We start from the raw sequence: 17,918 nt of genomic DNA, 5'->3' as shown, positions 1-17,918 counted from the left end.
GTGGACCCAGACAAGTACAAGAGCATCTTCAAGGGCTTCTCCATCACCATAAAGGAGGACAGCATGCGGGGGCTGGCTAAGGGCTGGGCTCCTACCTTCATCGGCTACTCCATGCAGGGTCTCTGCAAGTTTGGCTTCTATGAGGTGTTCAAGATCACCTACAGCGACATTATCGGAGAGGTAAGTAGTTACCTACTAAGTAATTGATGACGATGAAAATAATGATTATTGTTTATTTCGTTTCATTTGCACTATGGTGTAGCCGCAGAAAAAACACCTGTTTCAACTTGTCAAGGGGTTAGAATCAGGTATGCTTGTCCGGGGCCACACAAAAATATTTACTGTTGGGGGTACTCGCGGACCGGATTTGTGAAACACTGCTCTACACTATATAATTTTGGGGGGGATGGTATTAAGAGATAAAATGCATTTGGAAAGTATTCAGGCCCCTTCCGCTTTTTCCACATTTTGTTACGTTTTATTCTAAAATTGTACTGAGTAAAGGGTCTGAATACTTATGTAAATGTGATATTTCAGTCATGTTTTTAACAAAAATGTCTAAACCTGTTTTTGCTTTGTAGCTCAGTTGGTAGAGCATGGCGCTTGCAACGCCAGGGTTGTGGGTTCGATTCCCACGGGGGGCCAGTATGAAAAATTTATGCACTCACTAAATGTAAGTCGCTCTGGATAAGAGCGTCTGCTAAATGACTAAAATGTCATTATGGGGTGTTGTGTGTAGATTGAGGGGAAAAAACAATTTAATCAATTTTAGAATAATGCTGTAACGTAACAAAATGTGGAAAAAGTAAGGGGGTCTGAATACTTTCCGAATGCACTGTATAGGCTGGAAGTGGAAGCCTAAGTGTTGTTGTCCATACGTTTACTCCAATTAGGGGATGGGTGGAAGGGTTAGGGGAAAATAATAAAGGAACATATTTTTTTTAATATATTTTTTATTCTTCAAAAAAGTATGGGGGATTGGAAACGATGCAGACAATTACATTGATGGACACTACAATCTTTTTATTTTATTTGTATTTAACCAGGTAAGCCAGTTGAGAACAAGTTCTCATTTACAACTGCGACCTGGCCAAGATAAAGCAAAGCAGTGCGATAAAAACAACAACACAGAGTTACATATGGGGTAAACAAAACATAAAGTCAAAAATACAACAGAAAATATATATACAGTGTGTGTGAATGTAGTAAATTATGGAGGTATGGCAATAAATAGGCCATAGTGCAAAATAGTTACAATTTCGTTTTAACACTGGAATGATGTGCAAAAGATGATGTGCAAATAGAGATACTGGGGTGCAAATTAGCAAAATAAATAACAATATGGGGATGAGGTAGTTGGATGGGCTAATTACAGATGGGCTGTGTACAGGTGCAGTGATCGGTAAGCTGCTCTGACAACTGACGCCTAAAGTTAGCAATCTATCTGCAATATTAAAGCTGATCTGCCCCGTACAAACAAAAACAAAACAAATATGCCCTACACTACCAATGTGTAGTGCCCACTTGGGTGATGCCCTGGCACCAGAAATCCCACCGCACATCAGTAATCGTCAGAGTAGTTGTCCTCACCTTAACGGGCCCCTGCTATCTCCGCAATCCTCTCGCTGCACTTCTCCTCCGCCTCTCAAGCCGATGTTTGCATTCGATCCAAAAGTTCTCCCACTTAAAAAGATGAGAGAGGCCTGTAATTTTCATCATAGGTACACGTCAACTATGACAGACAAAATCACATTGTAGGATTTTTAATGAATTTATTTGCAAATTATGGTGGAAAATAAGTATTTGGTCACCTACAAACAAGCAAGATTTCTGGCTCTCACAGACCTGTAACTTCTTCTTTAAGAGGCTCCTCTGTCCTCCACTCGTTACCTGTATTAATGGCACCTGTTTGAACTTGTTATCAGTATAAAAGACACCTGTCCACAACCTCAAACAGTCACACTCCAAACTCCACTATGGCCAAGACCAAAGAGCTGTCAAAGGACACCAGAAACAAAATTGTAGACCTGCACCAGGCTGGGAAGACTGAATTTGCAATAGGTAAGCAGCTTGGTTTGAAGAAATCAACTGTGGGAGCAATTATTAGGAAATGGAAGACATACAAGACCACTGATAATCTCCCTCGATCTGGGGCTCCACGCAAGATCTCACCCCGTGGGGTCAAAATGATCACAAGAACGGTGAGCAAAAATCCCAGAACCACACGGGGGGACCTAGTGAATGACCTGCAGAGAGCTGGGACCAAAGTAACAAAGCCTACCATCAGTAACACACTACGCCGCCAGGGACTCAAATCCTGCAGTGCCAGACGTGTCCCCCTGCTTAAGCCAGTACATGTCCAGGCCCGTCTGAAGTTTGCTAGAGTGCATTTGGATGATCCAGAAGAGGATTGGGAGAATGTCAGATGAAACCAAAATATAACTTTTTGGTAAAAACCCTTCTCGTCGTGTTTGGAGGACAAAGAATGCTGAGTTGCATCCAAAGAACACCATACCTACTGTGAAGCATGGGGGTGGAAACATCATGCTTTGGGGCTGTTTTTCTGCAAAGGGACCAGGACGACTGATCCGTGTAAAGGAAAGAATGAATGGGGCCATGTATTGTGAGATTTTGAGTGAAAACCTCCTTCCATCAGCAAGGGCATTGAAGATGAAACGTGGCTGGGTCTTTCAGCATGACAATGATCCCAAACACACCGCCCGGGCAACAAAGGAGTGGCTTCGTAAGAAGCATTTCAAGGTCCTGGAGTGGCCTAGCCAGTCTCCAGATCTCAACCCCATAGAAAATCTTTGGAGGGAGTTGAAAGTCCGTATTGCCCAGCGACAGCCCCAAAACATCACTGCTCTAAAGGAGATCTGCATGGAGGAATGGGCCAAAATACCAGCAACAGTGTGTGAAAACCTTGTGAAGACTTACAGAAAACATTTGACCTGTGTCATTGCCAACAAAGGGTATATAACAAAGTATTGAGAAACTTTTGTTATTGACCAAATACTTATTTCCCACCATAATTTGCAAATAAATTCATTAAAAATCCTACAATGTGATTTTTTTTTTCTAATTTTGTCTGTCATAGTTGACGTGTACCTATGATAAATTACAGGCCTCTCTCATATTTTTAAGTGGGAGAACTTGCACAATTGGTGGCTGACTAAATACTATTTTCCCCCACTGTAATTAGTACTGTACTAAGGTTGTTCTCATCAGTGGCACAGAAAGGCTCCATCGCAATTCGTTTTTCCGTGATTCATCGCATCCCGTCTCCTTGACACCAACTGTATCTTTAATAATACGCTTTGAAAAGGAGGCGAGGAGAGAGAATGCAAGGCAATCAAAAAAGATTAATTGAGAAAGAGCCAAAGAATAAAGTTGTTCCCCTCCTCCCATTTTGACTACTCATTATGATTTAGGGATGCACACTTAGTCTTCACCTCCTAACCTCCCGGTCTGCCTACCCCAGGAAAACACCTACCTGTGGAGGACCTCCCTCTACCTGGCTGCGTCTGCTAGTGCTGAGTTCTTTGCTGACATTGCCCTGGCCCCTATGGAGGCGTGTAAAGTCCGTATCCAGACCTGCCCCGGCTACGCCAGCAACCTCAGACAGTGTGCCCCCAAGATGTTCGCAGAGGAGGGCCTCTGGGCGTGAGTAACCCTACTGAATCAGCCGGTCACATTATGCTACCTCCTGCTTAGCCATAACCCTTTGATGTTTGCGGATCTGAAGGGTCTGGATTTGTATAATAATGTACTGAACATAAAAATAAACGCAACAATTTCTACGATTTTACTGAGTTACAGTTCATATAAGGAAATCAGTCAATTTAAATGAATAAATTACACCCTAATCTATGAATTTCACATGACTGGGCAGGGGCTGAACCATAGGCCCACCCACTTAGGAGCCAGGCCCACCCACTGGGGAGCCAGGCCCAGCCAATCAGAATGGGTTTTTCACCACAAAAGGGCATTTATTACAGACAGAAATCCTCCTCAGTTTCATCAGCTGTCCGGGTGGCTGGTCTCAGACAATCCCGCAGGTGAAGAATGCAACAAAATAGGAAAAACGCCAAGGGGGATGAATACTTTTGCAAGGCACTGTATATGTAAAGACAATATTAAATCAAGAATAGTGTGATAGGTGACAATTTTAGCATCGCTTTTTTTTTGCGACTTTTTCAAATCATAGTCGCACACCTCATGTAGCCTAGCGCATAGGCCTATATGTTTTGATAAGGTTTGTATTACAACTAAAGTGGCCAAATAACTTCTTAAAATTAAGCACATTAATCCACTTTACAACGGTGTAGAGCCTAACTGGCATACATACGCAGCGCTTGAGTTTCAAGTTTGGGGAAGATCATTTCCACCATAAAAATGCATAGTCGCATTTGCAGTGACTTTTGATAATGGTGTTTTCCTGCTAGTGGAACATTCGCGCTTATAGCCTACTGCCGTGTGCGCATTGCTGCATTTATAATGTGAAGAAAAAGCCTAATAGTTTATCAACATTTTAAGCTAAACCTCATCTGTTGCGTCAGGCTCATTGCTTAAAACAGTTTTTTTATGCTAGTGGTTGTATTAATTTGGGATCTATCGCATCCCACAACTGTCCCAGACTATGTTTGGAATATTTATTTCTCGCACAGAATAGGTCAACTTTTGTACTGTGGGGGGATAGTAGATTGACATAGGCTAGTGCTTTTGCTGTTCGTTAGGCCTACTCCTCTTGTTGGCTGACAAAGTAAATGTGGACACTTCTAATATCTTCAATATGCGCCTCGGAATTGGATAAGGACGCGCGCAGTTGCGTCCACGATGTGTCTGTGTTCACTTGTAGCCTGTGAGAAAGACCCGATCACATGACTGAGAGCCATGTGAGGGGTGCTTCGGCACGCAGCAGGGAGAAGGGATTTATAATTATTATATTCAGCCCAAGGGCTTAACGGCCACTGGCCGCAAAAGGCATGGATTTTTTTAGGGGGATTATGGCTACACAATGGGATGTAGCCGGGTAATTCGAGGCATTATCAAGTGCTTGTCAAATTGTGAATGAGGGACTGATGAAGTGTGCAAATAGCAAAGCGGAGCTCATGCCTTTCATGCAACCTTTTTCAAATCATCATTAGTCGCATCATGCAGCCTTAGAATGTATTAAAAATCAAAACATGTAGCCCAACATTTGTATCACAACTAAAGTTACATAAATAACTCTAAATTAAGCATATAGCAGGACCTGTTTCTTTGTTAACTGTTCAACACAGAATAGCCGCGTGTGCACACTCCCTCAAATCGTTTGGAGAAAATATCCTTTCTATTTTATTCAGCTATGTTCAATTATATTCTTCATACTATAAAATAATGCCACAGAATACTAAGCACATCTTGTCTGCTAAATGAACTAGTGTAGCCCACAGCCATATGGCATAGCCAGATCACAACCTAACATAAGGACAACTCAGTGTTCTATTCTGTTCTTCTGAAATAGACTACATTCTCTTCAGATCATGTTTCTTTAGACCTGTCTAAAATAAATAATGAATTTATTGGCTATATTACTTGGATTTATTAGACTTTTAAAAATGTAGTTCCAAAGGTCTGCATCAGTGACTTGTAGGCTATGTGTGGAAGCCAGGAGATGCTAAATGTGTTTATGTTAATTAACGGTCAATTACCATGAGACTGGCAGTTATTTGCTTGACAATCACCGGCTGACAAAATGTCATGACCGCCACATCCCTAGGTGCACCTGTGTAATGATCATGCTGTTTAATCAGCTTCTTGATATGCCACACCTGTCAGGTGGATGGATTTATTTGGCAAAGGAGAAATGCTCACTAACAGGGATGTAAACAAATGTGTGCACAAAATGAGAGAAATACGCTTTTTGTGCATGGGATCTTTTATTTCAACTCATGAAACATGGGACCAACACTTAACATGTTGCTTTTATATTTTTGTTCAGTATAGTTCTTCCACCATATTGCTGCCACATTACAGATCTGCAAACATCGTAGGGTTGCGGCAAAGGGGGGGGGGGGGGAACACATTGGGACCAGCTGAATTACTCTGGCCTCGTTTTGTAATGACTCAAATAAATTCAGCCCAGAATAAACTCAGATTTTCTCCTCAATGAGAGGTTTCAATTCAAAGTAACACACTCCTTAGATACACCTCTGGGAGGCGCTACTGAGTCCTCTCTCTCGCTCTCTGTATGTGTGTGCGCTGACTGCAGCCCCAGCCCAGATGCCCCCAGCTGCTTTCTGGCTGTACAGTTGGGAGGTGCTTGTAATTGGTCTACTCTCTTGACCAATCAGAATGATGCAAAATGTCACATCAGCAGACAGTGCGCAGTTGATTTCAGGCTGCTATAATGGTAATTTTGTCTAACAGTAGCCTAGGCTAACAGTGAAAGATAAGTATGATGTTCGCCATCATAGAACTAATTCTGTAAAAAATAAATGTTTTCTGTTGAATGTTTTGCATTGTTCTATGTCAGGTTTTGTTGGTGTGTTAATGTAGGCTAATTGCTATTTGAAGTGGGGAAAATAGCATACCATTGTCAGGGCTGACCAGAGGGCTAAATGCGCTATGATGGTAAATTACTTTTCATGTAAAACATAGCCCATGAGAGAGAAAATGAGCTTAGGAAAAAAAAAAAACTTTGTGCGTCCTCGGAACTGTAGGCTACATTTTGAACGCAACTGTAAACAACGAACTGTCAAAGCCACATGATGTCTGAAGCATCAGTAGCTCAATGTGCCATACACAAACACTACTTTCCAAAGTTTGTCATGTTATTAAACTAAGCATTTCAAATGTCATGGTATATCCTTGTGTGTAATAAAGTAACATGGCAAATTAAATTTAGACAAAGCTTTTTTTATTGTTAAAATGGGCCCCAAAAAATCATCAAAAAATGAATACCTTCTAGGGATGGGCATTTAAAATGATTTCAGTCTTCGGTTATCCGGATAGTCGAAATACATGTGCTCTGCTTGGAAGGGTGAGAGAGGAGCAGGGGCCTCTGTGTGTGTCTGTGGCACGGAGGGAGAGCGAGAAAGTAGCCAATCTATCATACCATCTGGTAGTGCCCGTCATGACTGCATCAAATCATTGTAAAGAAGCTATTTAGAGTAGCCAGCTAATTTAGCCAGCTAGCTAGCTAAAGTAGCAAGGCTAATTTAGTCTATTTTGAGGCGTCCTTGTCTACAACAACTCCATTCATATGAAACAACAGCTTACCTGTTGGTTAATCATTGTAGCCTACTCCTTCTCATTTAGCCAACTTAACTTTAATTCCATTTTGCGTTGATTAGAAATCTCCCACTTCACTTGCTACACATGGAGCCTCTGACTGTAGCGGCGCTTTGATTGACCGACAATAACAACAAGCTACACGTTTGAAATGTATGTAAACTTCTGGTGCGTCCTTTTTATGGGGCGCACTCAAACATTTTTCATAAGTTTTAAAATGTCTAATGTAATGGTCTATCCTTGTAGCAATGTCTCCCAGGGAATCGAATACTAATGTCCTTCCGGATATTCGGTTAACCGTGCCCATCCTTAATATAGTTCAGAATTAGGCTTAATCCTGGTGTGGGAAATGTCAATAAAATCAAGAAGTCACTCATTTGCTCCACCTCTGCCTCTGTCCCCTCTCTAGTTTCTACAAGGGTGTGGTCCCTCTGTGGATGAGGCAGATCCCCTACACCATGATGAAGTTTGCCTGCTTTGAGAGGACCGTAGAGCTGCTGTACAAACATGTGGTGCCCAAGCCCCGTGCTGAATGCTCCAAGTCTGAACAGCTGGTCGTCACCTTCGTGGCTGGATATATCGGTGAGTCCACAGTGCTGGAGAGAAGTTTATTGCAATTGGTAGATGAATAGGTATGTTAAAAACATATTTACAACCACATAGGTCAGGGATGGGCAACTTTGATGGGTGGGGGCCACAAAATGAGGAGCCACAGTGGCTCGTGTCTGCTTACCCACATCCATACCCACACATGCAGTCAGAGCCTGTCCTAGCCTTTTGGGGACCCTAAGCAACATTTGGTTGGGAGGGGCCAACAAAAACACGAACCAAGTCACGAACTCTGATACCTCCTGCGCCTCGACCTGTTTCGTCCTGTTGTTTCCTAAGTTTTATTTTGTTCATAAGTGTTTGTGTCTACCTGCTACCAACTAGCCAGCTAGCTGGGTTGCAATGGAGCCCGCTTCGCCTGGAATAGCTAACGAATGTTTCCAGTGCTGCTGTTTATTACGCTCTTGTCCTGGACAATATTAACAATCCAGAGTTCCAATGCGGCAATTGTTTGCTTGCGGAGGATTACAGGAATGAGGTGGCTTTCCTTAGCAAGCAAATTTCAATTCTGCACAAATTTGTGGGGAAAACGCAAATTGGAACTTTCTCGTTCTCAACTTCTGTGGCAGGACGCCGCTCCGGGCCTGATGGATGTATCCCCACCTTGTCATCTGTCCCTATCCGAAAGGCCTGTGTTACCTGGAACTTGCCTGCCAAGGAAGTCGTCTCCATCTACTTCTCCTCCTCCATCTTGTAGTGGAGTAGACGTCGAACAGCAAGAGGATTGTTTCAATCAGTGCTGGATCTATGTCACAAGTCGTGGAAACCGAAGACAGCGGCATGCTTCTAAGAGGACTGGACTGTCTGTGATAAGGAAAACGTTGCCGTACTGGTGCCTGAACTACCTGCGCCTTCATCGCTGGGACTGCCTGTGTCTGCGATGGCTGTGCTGACTCCAACTACGCTGACTCCAGCAGCGGCTTCGTCGTCGAGTTTGGCTCCTTTCCCTCTTTTGTTGGATCTGACGGGGCACTGCCTACTGTGGGCGGTCTGGACCTATCGCCGGGAGCAGCGGGCTTACGCTATCCTGCTTCTCGTGGGCCCGTGAAAGGTTCAACTAATTGTGTGAGGGGTAGGAATGGGCGGATTTCTCCATCCCCTTCTCCGGCCGTTGTATTGGGCAGTTCAATGGTGAGAAATATCTCAGTCCTGGAGCATAAACGCTCTGCTATCCAGGAGCACAAGTACAGGACATCAATAAGCTGCTCCCAAACATTTTAAACCTGCATCAGGAAATTGAGTCTATCATAGTTCATGTGGGATTCAATGACATTATGAAGGGCAGCTCAGAACAGCTGAAGATGGATTTTAAAGAACTGATTGGGTCTCTGCTTGACACCAACAAACACCCCATAATATCTGGCCCTGTGCCCCACCTAAATCGTGGCATTGAACATTTCTGACTTTTAGCCCTCCATAACTGGCTGTGAGACTATTGCAGCTCTGTGGGTGTAACATTTATTGACAATTTTGATACTTTCTGGAAACAAAGCTCGTTTTTATAAGGAGGATGGGATTCACCCAAATCATTTGGGTTCCTGGATCCTTTCACAGCCTTATAAGGCTGCGATGAGACAATGACTTATCAATGGCCCAGCTCAGTTAATCCCTACTATTGTGTCGCTGAGTTGTCATTATGCTTCAGCAAATGTACATTATCCCAGGGGCGTTGGAAGACACAATGTAAGTAACCTAATTTATGTCCCTCTAACTGCCCTGAATGCCTCTGCTGATCCTACAGCTATTGTATGCAGTAATCATGTGCCTATGAACCAGAGTTATACTGTTAGCACTAAGGTGGTGTGCCCTAGTAGGAAGTCCACTGTGTGCAGCTCACCCTGCACTAACATAAATAACTTGAGTATGTCTACTTCTGCTAAGCTTCCCAGTAAAGCAATGAAAACGATCAAGCATCCCAGGAAAGTGTAGAAATAGCCCACGTTAACATATGTAGCTTAAGAAATAAGGTTCATGAAATCAATAATTTGCTAGTAACAGATAACATTCCTATTCTGACAATCTCTGAAACTCCGATAATACCTTTTGACGCAGTGGTAGCAATACATGATTATAACATTTACAGAAAAGGTGAATGCCAAAGGTGGAGGTGTTGCCATTTTATATTAAGAACCACATTCCTGTAAAGCTTAGAGGATCTCATGTTAAATACTGTTGGAGTAATATGTCTACAGGTTCATCTGCCTCACCTAAAGCTCATTCCGGTGGGAAGCTGCTATAGACCAACAAGTGCTAACAGTCAGTATCTGGATAATGTGTGAAATGCTTGATAATGTATGTGATATCAAAAGGTATATTTTCTGGGTGATTTTCAATATTAACTGGCTTTCATCAAGCTGCCCACTCAAGAAAAAGCTTCCAACTGTAGCTAGTGCCTGCAACCTGGTTCAGGTTATCAATCAACCTACCAGGGTAGTTAAAAAACGGCACAGGAATGAAATCATCATGTATTGATCACATCTTTACTAATGCTGCAGAAATTTGCTTTGAAGCAGTGTCCAAATCTATCGGATGTAGTGATCACAATATAGTAGCCTTATCTAGGAAAACCAAAGTTCCAATGGCTGGGCCTAATATAGTGTATGAGGTTATACAATAAATGTTGTAGTGATTCCTATGTTATTGATGTAAAGAATATTTGTTGATGTGTAATGAGGAGCAACCAGACGCTGCATTTGACACAGTTTATGAAATTGCAATTCCTGTTGCTAATAAGCATGCACCCATTTTAAGAAAATTACAGTGGAAACTGTTAAATCCCCGTGGATTGATGAGGAATTGAAAAATGTTATGGTTGAGAGGGATGAGGTAAAAGGAATGGCAAATAAGTCTGGCTGCACAACCGATTGGCAAATGTATAGCAAATTGAGAAATCGTGTGACTAAACTGAATAAAAACAAGAAACTATACTATGAAACAAAGATAAATGACCAACCCATAGTAAACTTTTGGGAAAAATTGTGTTTGACCAGATACAATGCTATTTTACTATAAACAAATTAACAGACTTTCATCACGCTTATTGGGAAGGACGTTTAACAAGCACGGCACTTACACAAATGACTGTTTGGCTGAGAGAAATTGATGATAAAAAGATTGTGGGAGCTGATTTGTTATACTTCAATGCGGCTTTTGACATTATCGATCATAGTATGCTGATGGAAAACGTATGTGTTATGGCTTTACACCCCCTTCTATATTGTGGATAAAGAGTTAACTATCTAACAGAACAGAGGGTGTTCTTTAATGGAAGCCTCGTCAACATAATCCAGGTAGAATCAGGAATTGCCTTTGAGTAAAGCCAGTGTGTCTATGTATGCGGATGACTATACATGTCAGCTACTACAGCGAGTTAAATCACTGCAACACAAAGAGCTGCAGTTAGTTTCAGAATGGGTGGCAAGGAATAAGTTAGTCCAAAATATTTCAAAAACTAAAAGCATTGTATTTGGGACAAATCATTCACTAAACCCTAAACCTCAACTGAATCTTGTAATAAATTGTATGGAAATTGAGCAAGTTGAGGTGCCACAAAGAGGGACCTCGGAAAATTACTGTTGTCTCTGAATAGGGCAGCATGGCTGGCCCTTCAATGGAGAGCGAACATTGAAGTCGGAAGTTTACATACACCTTAGCCAAATACATTTAAACTCAGTTTTTCACAATTCCTGACATTTAATCCTAGTAAAAATTCCCTGTCTTAGGTCAGTTAGGATCACCACTTTATTTTAAGAATGTGAAATGTCAGAATAATAGTAGAGAGAATGATTTATTTCAGCTTTTATTTCTTTCATCACATTCCCAGTGGGTCAGAAGTTTACATACACTCAATTAGTATTTGGTAGCATTGCCTTTAAATTATTTAACTTGGGTCAAACGTTTCGGGTAGCCTTCCACAAGCTTCCCACAATAAGTTGGGTGAATTTTGGCCCATTCCTCTTGACAGAGCTGGTGTAACTGAGTCAGGTTTGTAGGCCTCCTTGCTCGCACACGCTTTTTTCAGTTCTGCCCACACATTTTCTATAGGATTGAGGTCAGGGCTTTGTGATGGCCACTCCAATACCTTGACTTTGTTGTCCTTAAGCCATTTTGCCACAACTTTGGAAGTATGCTTGGGGTCATTGTCCATTTGGAAGACCCATTTGCGACCAAGCTTTAACTTCCTGACTGATGTCTTGAGATGTTGCTTCAATATATCCACATAATGTTCCTTCCTCATGATGCCATCTATTTTGTGAAGTGCATCAGTCCCTGCTGCAGCAAAGCACCCCCACAGCATGATGCTGCCACCCCCGGTGCTTCACGGTTGGGATGGTGTTCTTCGGCTTGCAAGCACCCCCCTTTTTCCTCCAAACATAACAATGGTCATTATGGCCAAACAGTCCTATTTTTGTTTCATCAGACCAGAGGACATTTCTCCAAAAAGTACGATCTTTGTCACCATGTGCAGTTGCAGACTATAATCTGGCTTTTTTATGGCGGTTTTGGAGCAGCTGCTTCTTCCTTGCTGAGCGGCCTTTCAGGTTATGTCGATATAGGACTCGTTTTACTGTGGATATAGATACTTTTTGTACCTGTTTCCTCCAGCATCTTCACAAGGTCCTTTGCTGTTGTTCTGGGATTGATTTGCACTTTTCGCACCAAGTACGTTCATCTCTAGGAGACAGAACGCGTCTCCTTCCTGAGCGGTATGACGGCTGCGTGGTCCCATGGTGTTTATACTTGCGTACTATTGTTTGTACAGATGAACGTGGTACCTTCAGGCATTTGGAAATTGCTCCCAAGGATGAACCAGACCTGTCGAGGTCTATAATTATTTTTCTGAGGTCTTGGCTGATTTCTTTTGATTTTCCCATGTCAAGCAAAGAGGCACTGAGTTTGAAGGTAGGCCTTGAAATACATCCACAGGTACACCTCCAAATGACTCAAATGATGTCAATTAGCCTATCAGAAGCTTCTAAAGCCATGACATCATTTTCTGGAATCTTCCAAGCTGTTTAAAAGCACAGTCAACTTAGTGTATGTAAACTTCTGATCCACTGGAATTGTGATGAAGTGAAATAATCTGTCTGTAAACAATTGTTGGAAAAATTACTTGTCAGTCACAAAGTAGATGTCCTAACCGACTTGCCAAAACTATAGTTTGTTAACAAGAAATTTGTGGAGTGGTTGAAAAACTAGTTTTAATGACTCCAACCCAAGTGTATGTAAACTTCCGACTTCAACTGTATATCTCTCATGGCTCAAAGTGGAGGAGAGATTGACTTCATCACTACTTGTTTTTGTAAGAAGTGTTGAATGCACCGAGGTATCTGTTTTTAAACTGCTAGCACACAGCTCGTACACCCATGCATACCCCACAAGACATGCCACCAAACGTCTCTTCACAATCCCCAAGTCAATAACAGACTATGGGAGGCGCACAGTACTACATAGAGCCATGGCTACATGGAACTATATTCCACATCATGTAACTTATGCAAGCAGTAGAATCAGATTTTGAAAAAACTGATAAAAATACACCTTATGGAACAGCGGGGGACTGTGAAGAGACACCCACATAAGACATGCAGTCTACACACGTATACATGATGTTGTATTGTAAATATGTGATAGTGTAGTAGTGGCCTGAGGGCACACACTAAATGAATTGGGTAAAGTGTTATGAAATGTAATGTCATGTAATATTTTAAATTGTATATAACTGCCTTAATGTTGCTGGACCCCAGGAAGCGTAGCTGCTGCCTTGCGGATCCTTAATAAATACAAATACCTTGCGTGCAAAACGTTTTAGCGGCCCCCCTCTTGAGTGGAAATAAAATGTTTTTGTTTTACGTTTTTGCAATTCTACACATTTTCGCCATGGGGCAGAGAGACATTGCAGTTTTACAGCTACAGTGCATTCAAAGTATTCCGACCCCTTGACTTTTTCCACATTTTTTTACGTTACAGCCTTATTCTGAAATTGATTAAATCGTTTTTTCCTCAATTTACACACAATACCCCATAATAACAAAGGGAAATGTTTGCAAATGTATTAAAAATACAAAACAGAAACCTTATTTACATAAGTATTCAGACCCTTTACTCAGTACTTTATTGAAGCACCTTCTGGCAGCGATTACAGCCTTGACTTTTCTTGGGTATGATGCAACAAGCTCGGCACACCTGTATTTGGGGAGTTTCTCCCATTCTTCTCTGCAGATGCTTTTTTCAGGTCTCCAGAGATGTTCGGTCGGGTTCAAGTCCGGGCTCTGGCTGGGCCACAAAGCCACTCCTGCGTTGTCTTGGCTGTGTACTTGGGGTCGTTGTTCTGTTGGAAGGTGAACGTTCGCCCCAGTCTGAGGTCCTGAGCGGTCTGGAGCAGGTTCTCATCAAGGATCTCTCTGTACTTTGCTCCGTTCATCTTTCCCTCGATCCTGACTAGTCTCTCAGTCCCTGCCGCTGAATAACATCCCCACAGCATGATGCTGCCACTATGCTTCACCGTAGGGATGGTGCCAGATTTCCTCCAGACATGACGCTTGGCATGTAGGCCAAAGAGTTCAATTTTGGTTTCTTCAGACCAGAGAATCTTGTTTCTCATGGTCTGAGAGTCCTTTTGGGTGCCTTTTGGAAAACTCCAAGCGGGCTGTCGTGCCATTTACTGAGGAGTGGATTCCGTCTGGCCACTCTACCATAAAGGTCTGATTGGTGGAGTGCTGCAGAGATGGTTGTCCTTCTGGAAGGTTCTCCCATCTCCACAGAGGAACTCTGGAGCTCTATCAGATTGACTATCGGGTTCTTGGTCACCTCCCTGACCAAAGCCCTTCTCCCCCGATTGCTGAGTTTGGCCGGGCGACCAGCTCTAGGAAGAGTCTTGGTGGTTCCGACATGCACTGTCAACTGTGGGACCTTTATATAGACAGGTGTTTGCCTTTCCAAATCATGTCCAATCAATTGAATTTACCACAGGTGGACTTGTAGAAACATCTCAAGGATGATCAATGGAAACAGGATGCACCTGAGCTCAATTTCGAGACTCATAGCAAAGGGTCTGAATACTTACATAAATAAGGTATTTCTGTTTTTGTATTTTCAATACATTTGCAAATAAAATAAAAAACGTTTTACTTTGTCATTATGGGGTGTGTGTAGATTGATGAAAAATGTTTTATTTAATCAATTTTAGAATAAGGCTGTAACGTAACAAAATATGGAAGAAGTCAAGGGGTCTGAATACTTTCCGAATGCACTGTAGGTGGACAAACTGCATTTAAAATCATTGAGGATATGGTAATAAAAAGACAACAGGCCACATTAAATCAGTTAGCAGGCCATATTTGGCTGTATGTTTGAGACCCCTGCCCTAGTCAAAATCAAGATGTTCTATGTTGTCTTGATCACATCCCTGGTGGTTGTGTTCTCTCCCCTTCAGCTGGTGTGTTCTGTGCCATTGTGTCTCACCCTGCTGACTCTGTGGTGTCTGTACTGAACAAGGAGAGTGGCAGCAGCGCCTTCGGAGTACTCAAGAAGCTCGGACCCAAGGGTGAGTACTGTATTCTTCCCAGAAGTTCTACAGACAGAGGGCTATCCTATTGCCCATTCTAGACTGTTTAGAACAGCAATTCTCAACTTGTGGGTTGCGACCCAAATTGAGGTTTTGAATGGGTGTCTGATTTAAATAAAATGAAAAAATACTCATCTGAACTTAAACAACTAAAGCCAGGTAGAATGTTTTTCGAAATGATAATGAACTTTTTGAATAATTTAATCCCAGAATGTTTTATATGGCGCTATTAGCGCAGTTTAGCAGATTTTGTGGTCTCAAACCAGTAAGTTTATTAACATTCTTATTCAAGAATATGGGCAAAATTGAATTATTGACAATGAAAAAGGTGGAAATGTTGTTCCCTTGTCATATAATTGCCACATTTACTATCAATATAGCATTCAAAATTGTTTTCCAGATTGTATTATGGCCATCTTTTTTCGCAATGCAAATATTGGGTTGCGACAGACAACCTGGTTAAATTTGGGTCCCGAGGCAAAACCAGTTGAGAATCACTGGTTTAGAATGTACAGTGAGGGAAAAAAGTATTTGATCCCCTGCTGATTTTGTACGTTTGCCCACTGACAAAGAAATTATCAGTCTATAATTTTAATGGTAGGTTTATTTGAACAGTGAGAGACAGAATAACAACAACAAAAATCCAGACAAACGCATGTCAAAAATGTTATAAATTGATTTGCATTTTAATGAGGGAAATAAGTATTTGACCCCTTCTCAAACAGAAAGATTTCTGGCTCCGAGGTGTCTTTTTATACAGGTAACAAGCTGAGATTAGGAGCACACTCTTAAAGGGAGTGCTCCTAATCTCAGCTTGTTACCTGTATAAAAGACACCTGTCCACAGAAGCAATCAATCAGACTCCAAACTCTCCACCATGGCCAAGACCAAAGAGCTCTCCAGGGATGTCAGGGACAAGATTGTAGACGTACACAAGGCTGGAATGGGCTACAAGACCATCGCCAAGCAGCTTGGTGAGAAGGTGACAACAGTTGGTGCGATTATTCGCAAATGGAAGAAACACAAAAGATCTCTGTAGCTCAATTGGTAGAGCATGGCGCTTGTAACGCCAGGGTAGTGGGTTCGATCCCCGGGACCACCCATACGTAAAAATGTATGCACACATGACTGTAAGTCGCTTTTGATAAAAGTGTCTGCTAAATGACTTATTATTATTATTATTATAATCTCCCTTGGCCTGGGGCTCCATGCAAGATCTCACCTCGTGGAATTGCAATGATCATGAGAACGGTGAGGAATCAGCCCAGAACTACACGGGAGGATCTTGTCAATGATCTCAAGGCAGCTGGGACCATAGTCACCAAGAAAACAATTGGTAACACACTACGCCGTGAAGGACTGAAATCCTGCAGCGCCCGCAAGGCCCCCCTGCTCAAGAAAGCACATACAGGCCCGTCTGAAGTGTGCCAATGAACATCTGAATGATTCAGAGGAGAACTGGGTGAAAGTGTTGTGGTCAGATGAGACCAAAATCGAGCTCTTTGGCATCAACTCAACTCGCCGTGTTTGGAGGAGGAGGAATGCTGCCTATGACCCCAAGAACACCATCCCCACCGTCAAACATGGAGGTGGAAACATTATGCTTTGGGGGTGTTTTTCTGTTAAGGGGACAGGACAACTTCACCGCATCAAAGGGACGATGGACGGGGCCATGTACCGTCAAATCTTGGGTGAGAACCTCCTTCCCTCAGCCAGGGCATTGACAATGGGTCGTGGATGGGTATACCAGCATGACAATGACCCAAAACACACGGCCAAGGCAACAAAGGAGTGGCTCAAGAAGAAGCACATTAAGGTCCTGGAGTGGCCTAGCCAGTCTCCAGACCTTAATCCCATAGAAAATCTGTGGAGGGAGCTGAAGGTCGAGTTGCCAAACGTCAGGCTCGAAACCTTAATGACTTGGAAAAGATCTGCAAAGAGGAGTGGGACAAAATCCCTCCCGAGATATGTGCAAACCTGGTGGCCAACTACAAGAAACGTCTGACCTCTGTGATTGCCAACAAGGGTTTTGCCACCAAGTACTAAGTCATGTTTTGCAGAGGGGTCAAATACTTATTTCCATCATTAAAATGCAAATCAATTTATAACATTTTTGACATGCGTTTTTCTGGATTTTGTTGTTGTTATTCTGTCTCTCACTGTTCAAATAAACCTACCATTAAAATTATAGACTGATCATGTCTTTGTCAGTGGGCAAACGTACAAAATCAGCGGGGGATCAAATACTTTTTTCCCTCACTGTACATTGATGGAGTTAACTTTTCATTAGTCAACCTTCATTGTCCTGCAAGTCAAGGTGTATAGTAAATAGACTGAGGTTTCCAACACACTCCTTAGGTCTCTCTCTGAGTGCTGATTGCAGCTCCAGCCCAAATGCCCCTAGCAGCTGGAGGTGCTTGAGTCATTGGCGTGTGCGAACAATCTACCTGCTCCCCAGCCCATTTCC

General features: G+C 42.4%; 1 protein-coding gene across 6 annotated transcripts in view; it reads left to right on the top strand.

Moving 5' to 3' along the window:
• The window catches only part of LOC311136861 (solute carrier family 25 member 3), a 29,227-nt gene that overhangs the window by 10,400 nt on the left and 909 nt on the right, over positions 1-17,918 (top strand). For all 6 annotated transcript variants that reach the window (XM_084171162.1, XM_084171165.1, XM_084171163.1 and 3 more), the window contains 4 exons: positions 1-180; positions 3,482-3,663; positions 7,685-7,857; positions 15,320-15,430. In XM_084171162.1, the coding sequence (XP_084027288.1) occupies positions 1-180; positions 3,482-3,663; positions 7,685-7,857; positions 15,320-15,430 (646 nt within the window). The remainder of the gene's footprint in view (positions 181-3,481; positions 3,664-7,684; positions 7,858-15,319; positions 15,431-17,918) is intronic.

Source organism: Coregonus lavaretus (assembly GCF_964263955.1).
Source record: "Coregonus lavaretus genome assembly, chromosome: 11".
Taxonomy (NCBI): Eukaryota; Metazoa; Chordata; class Actinopteri; order Salmoniformes; family Salmonidae; genus Coregonus; species Coregonus lavaretus.
The sequence above is the reverse complement of the archived record's forward strand: the minus strand, read 5'-3'. Positions and strand labels throughout refer to the sequence as shown.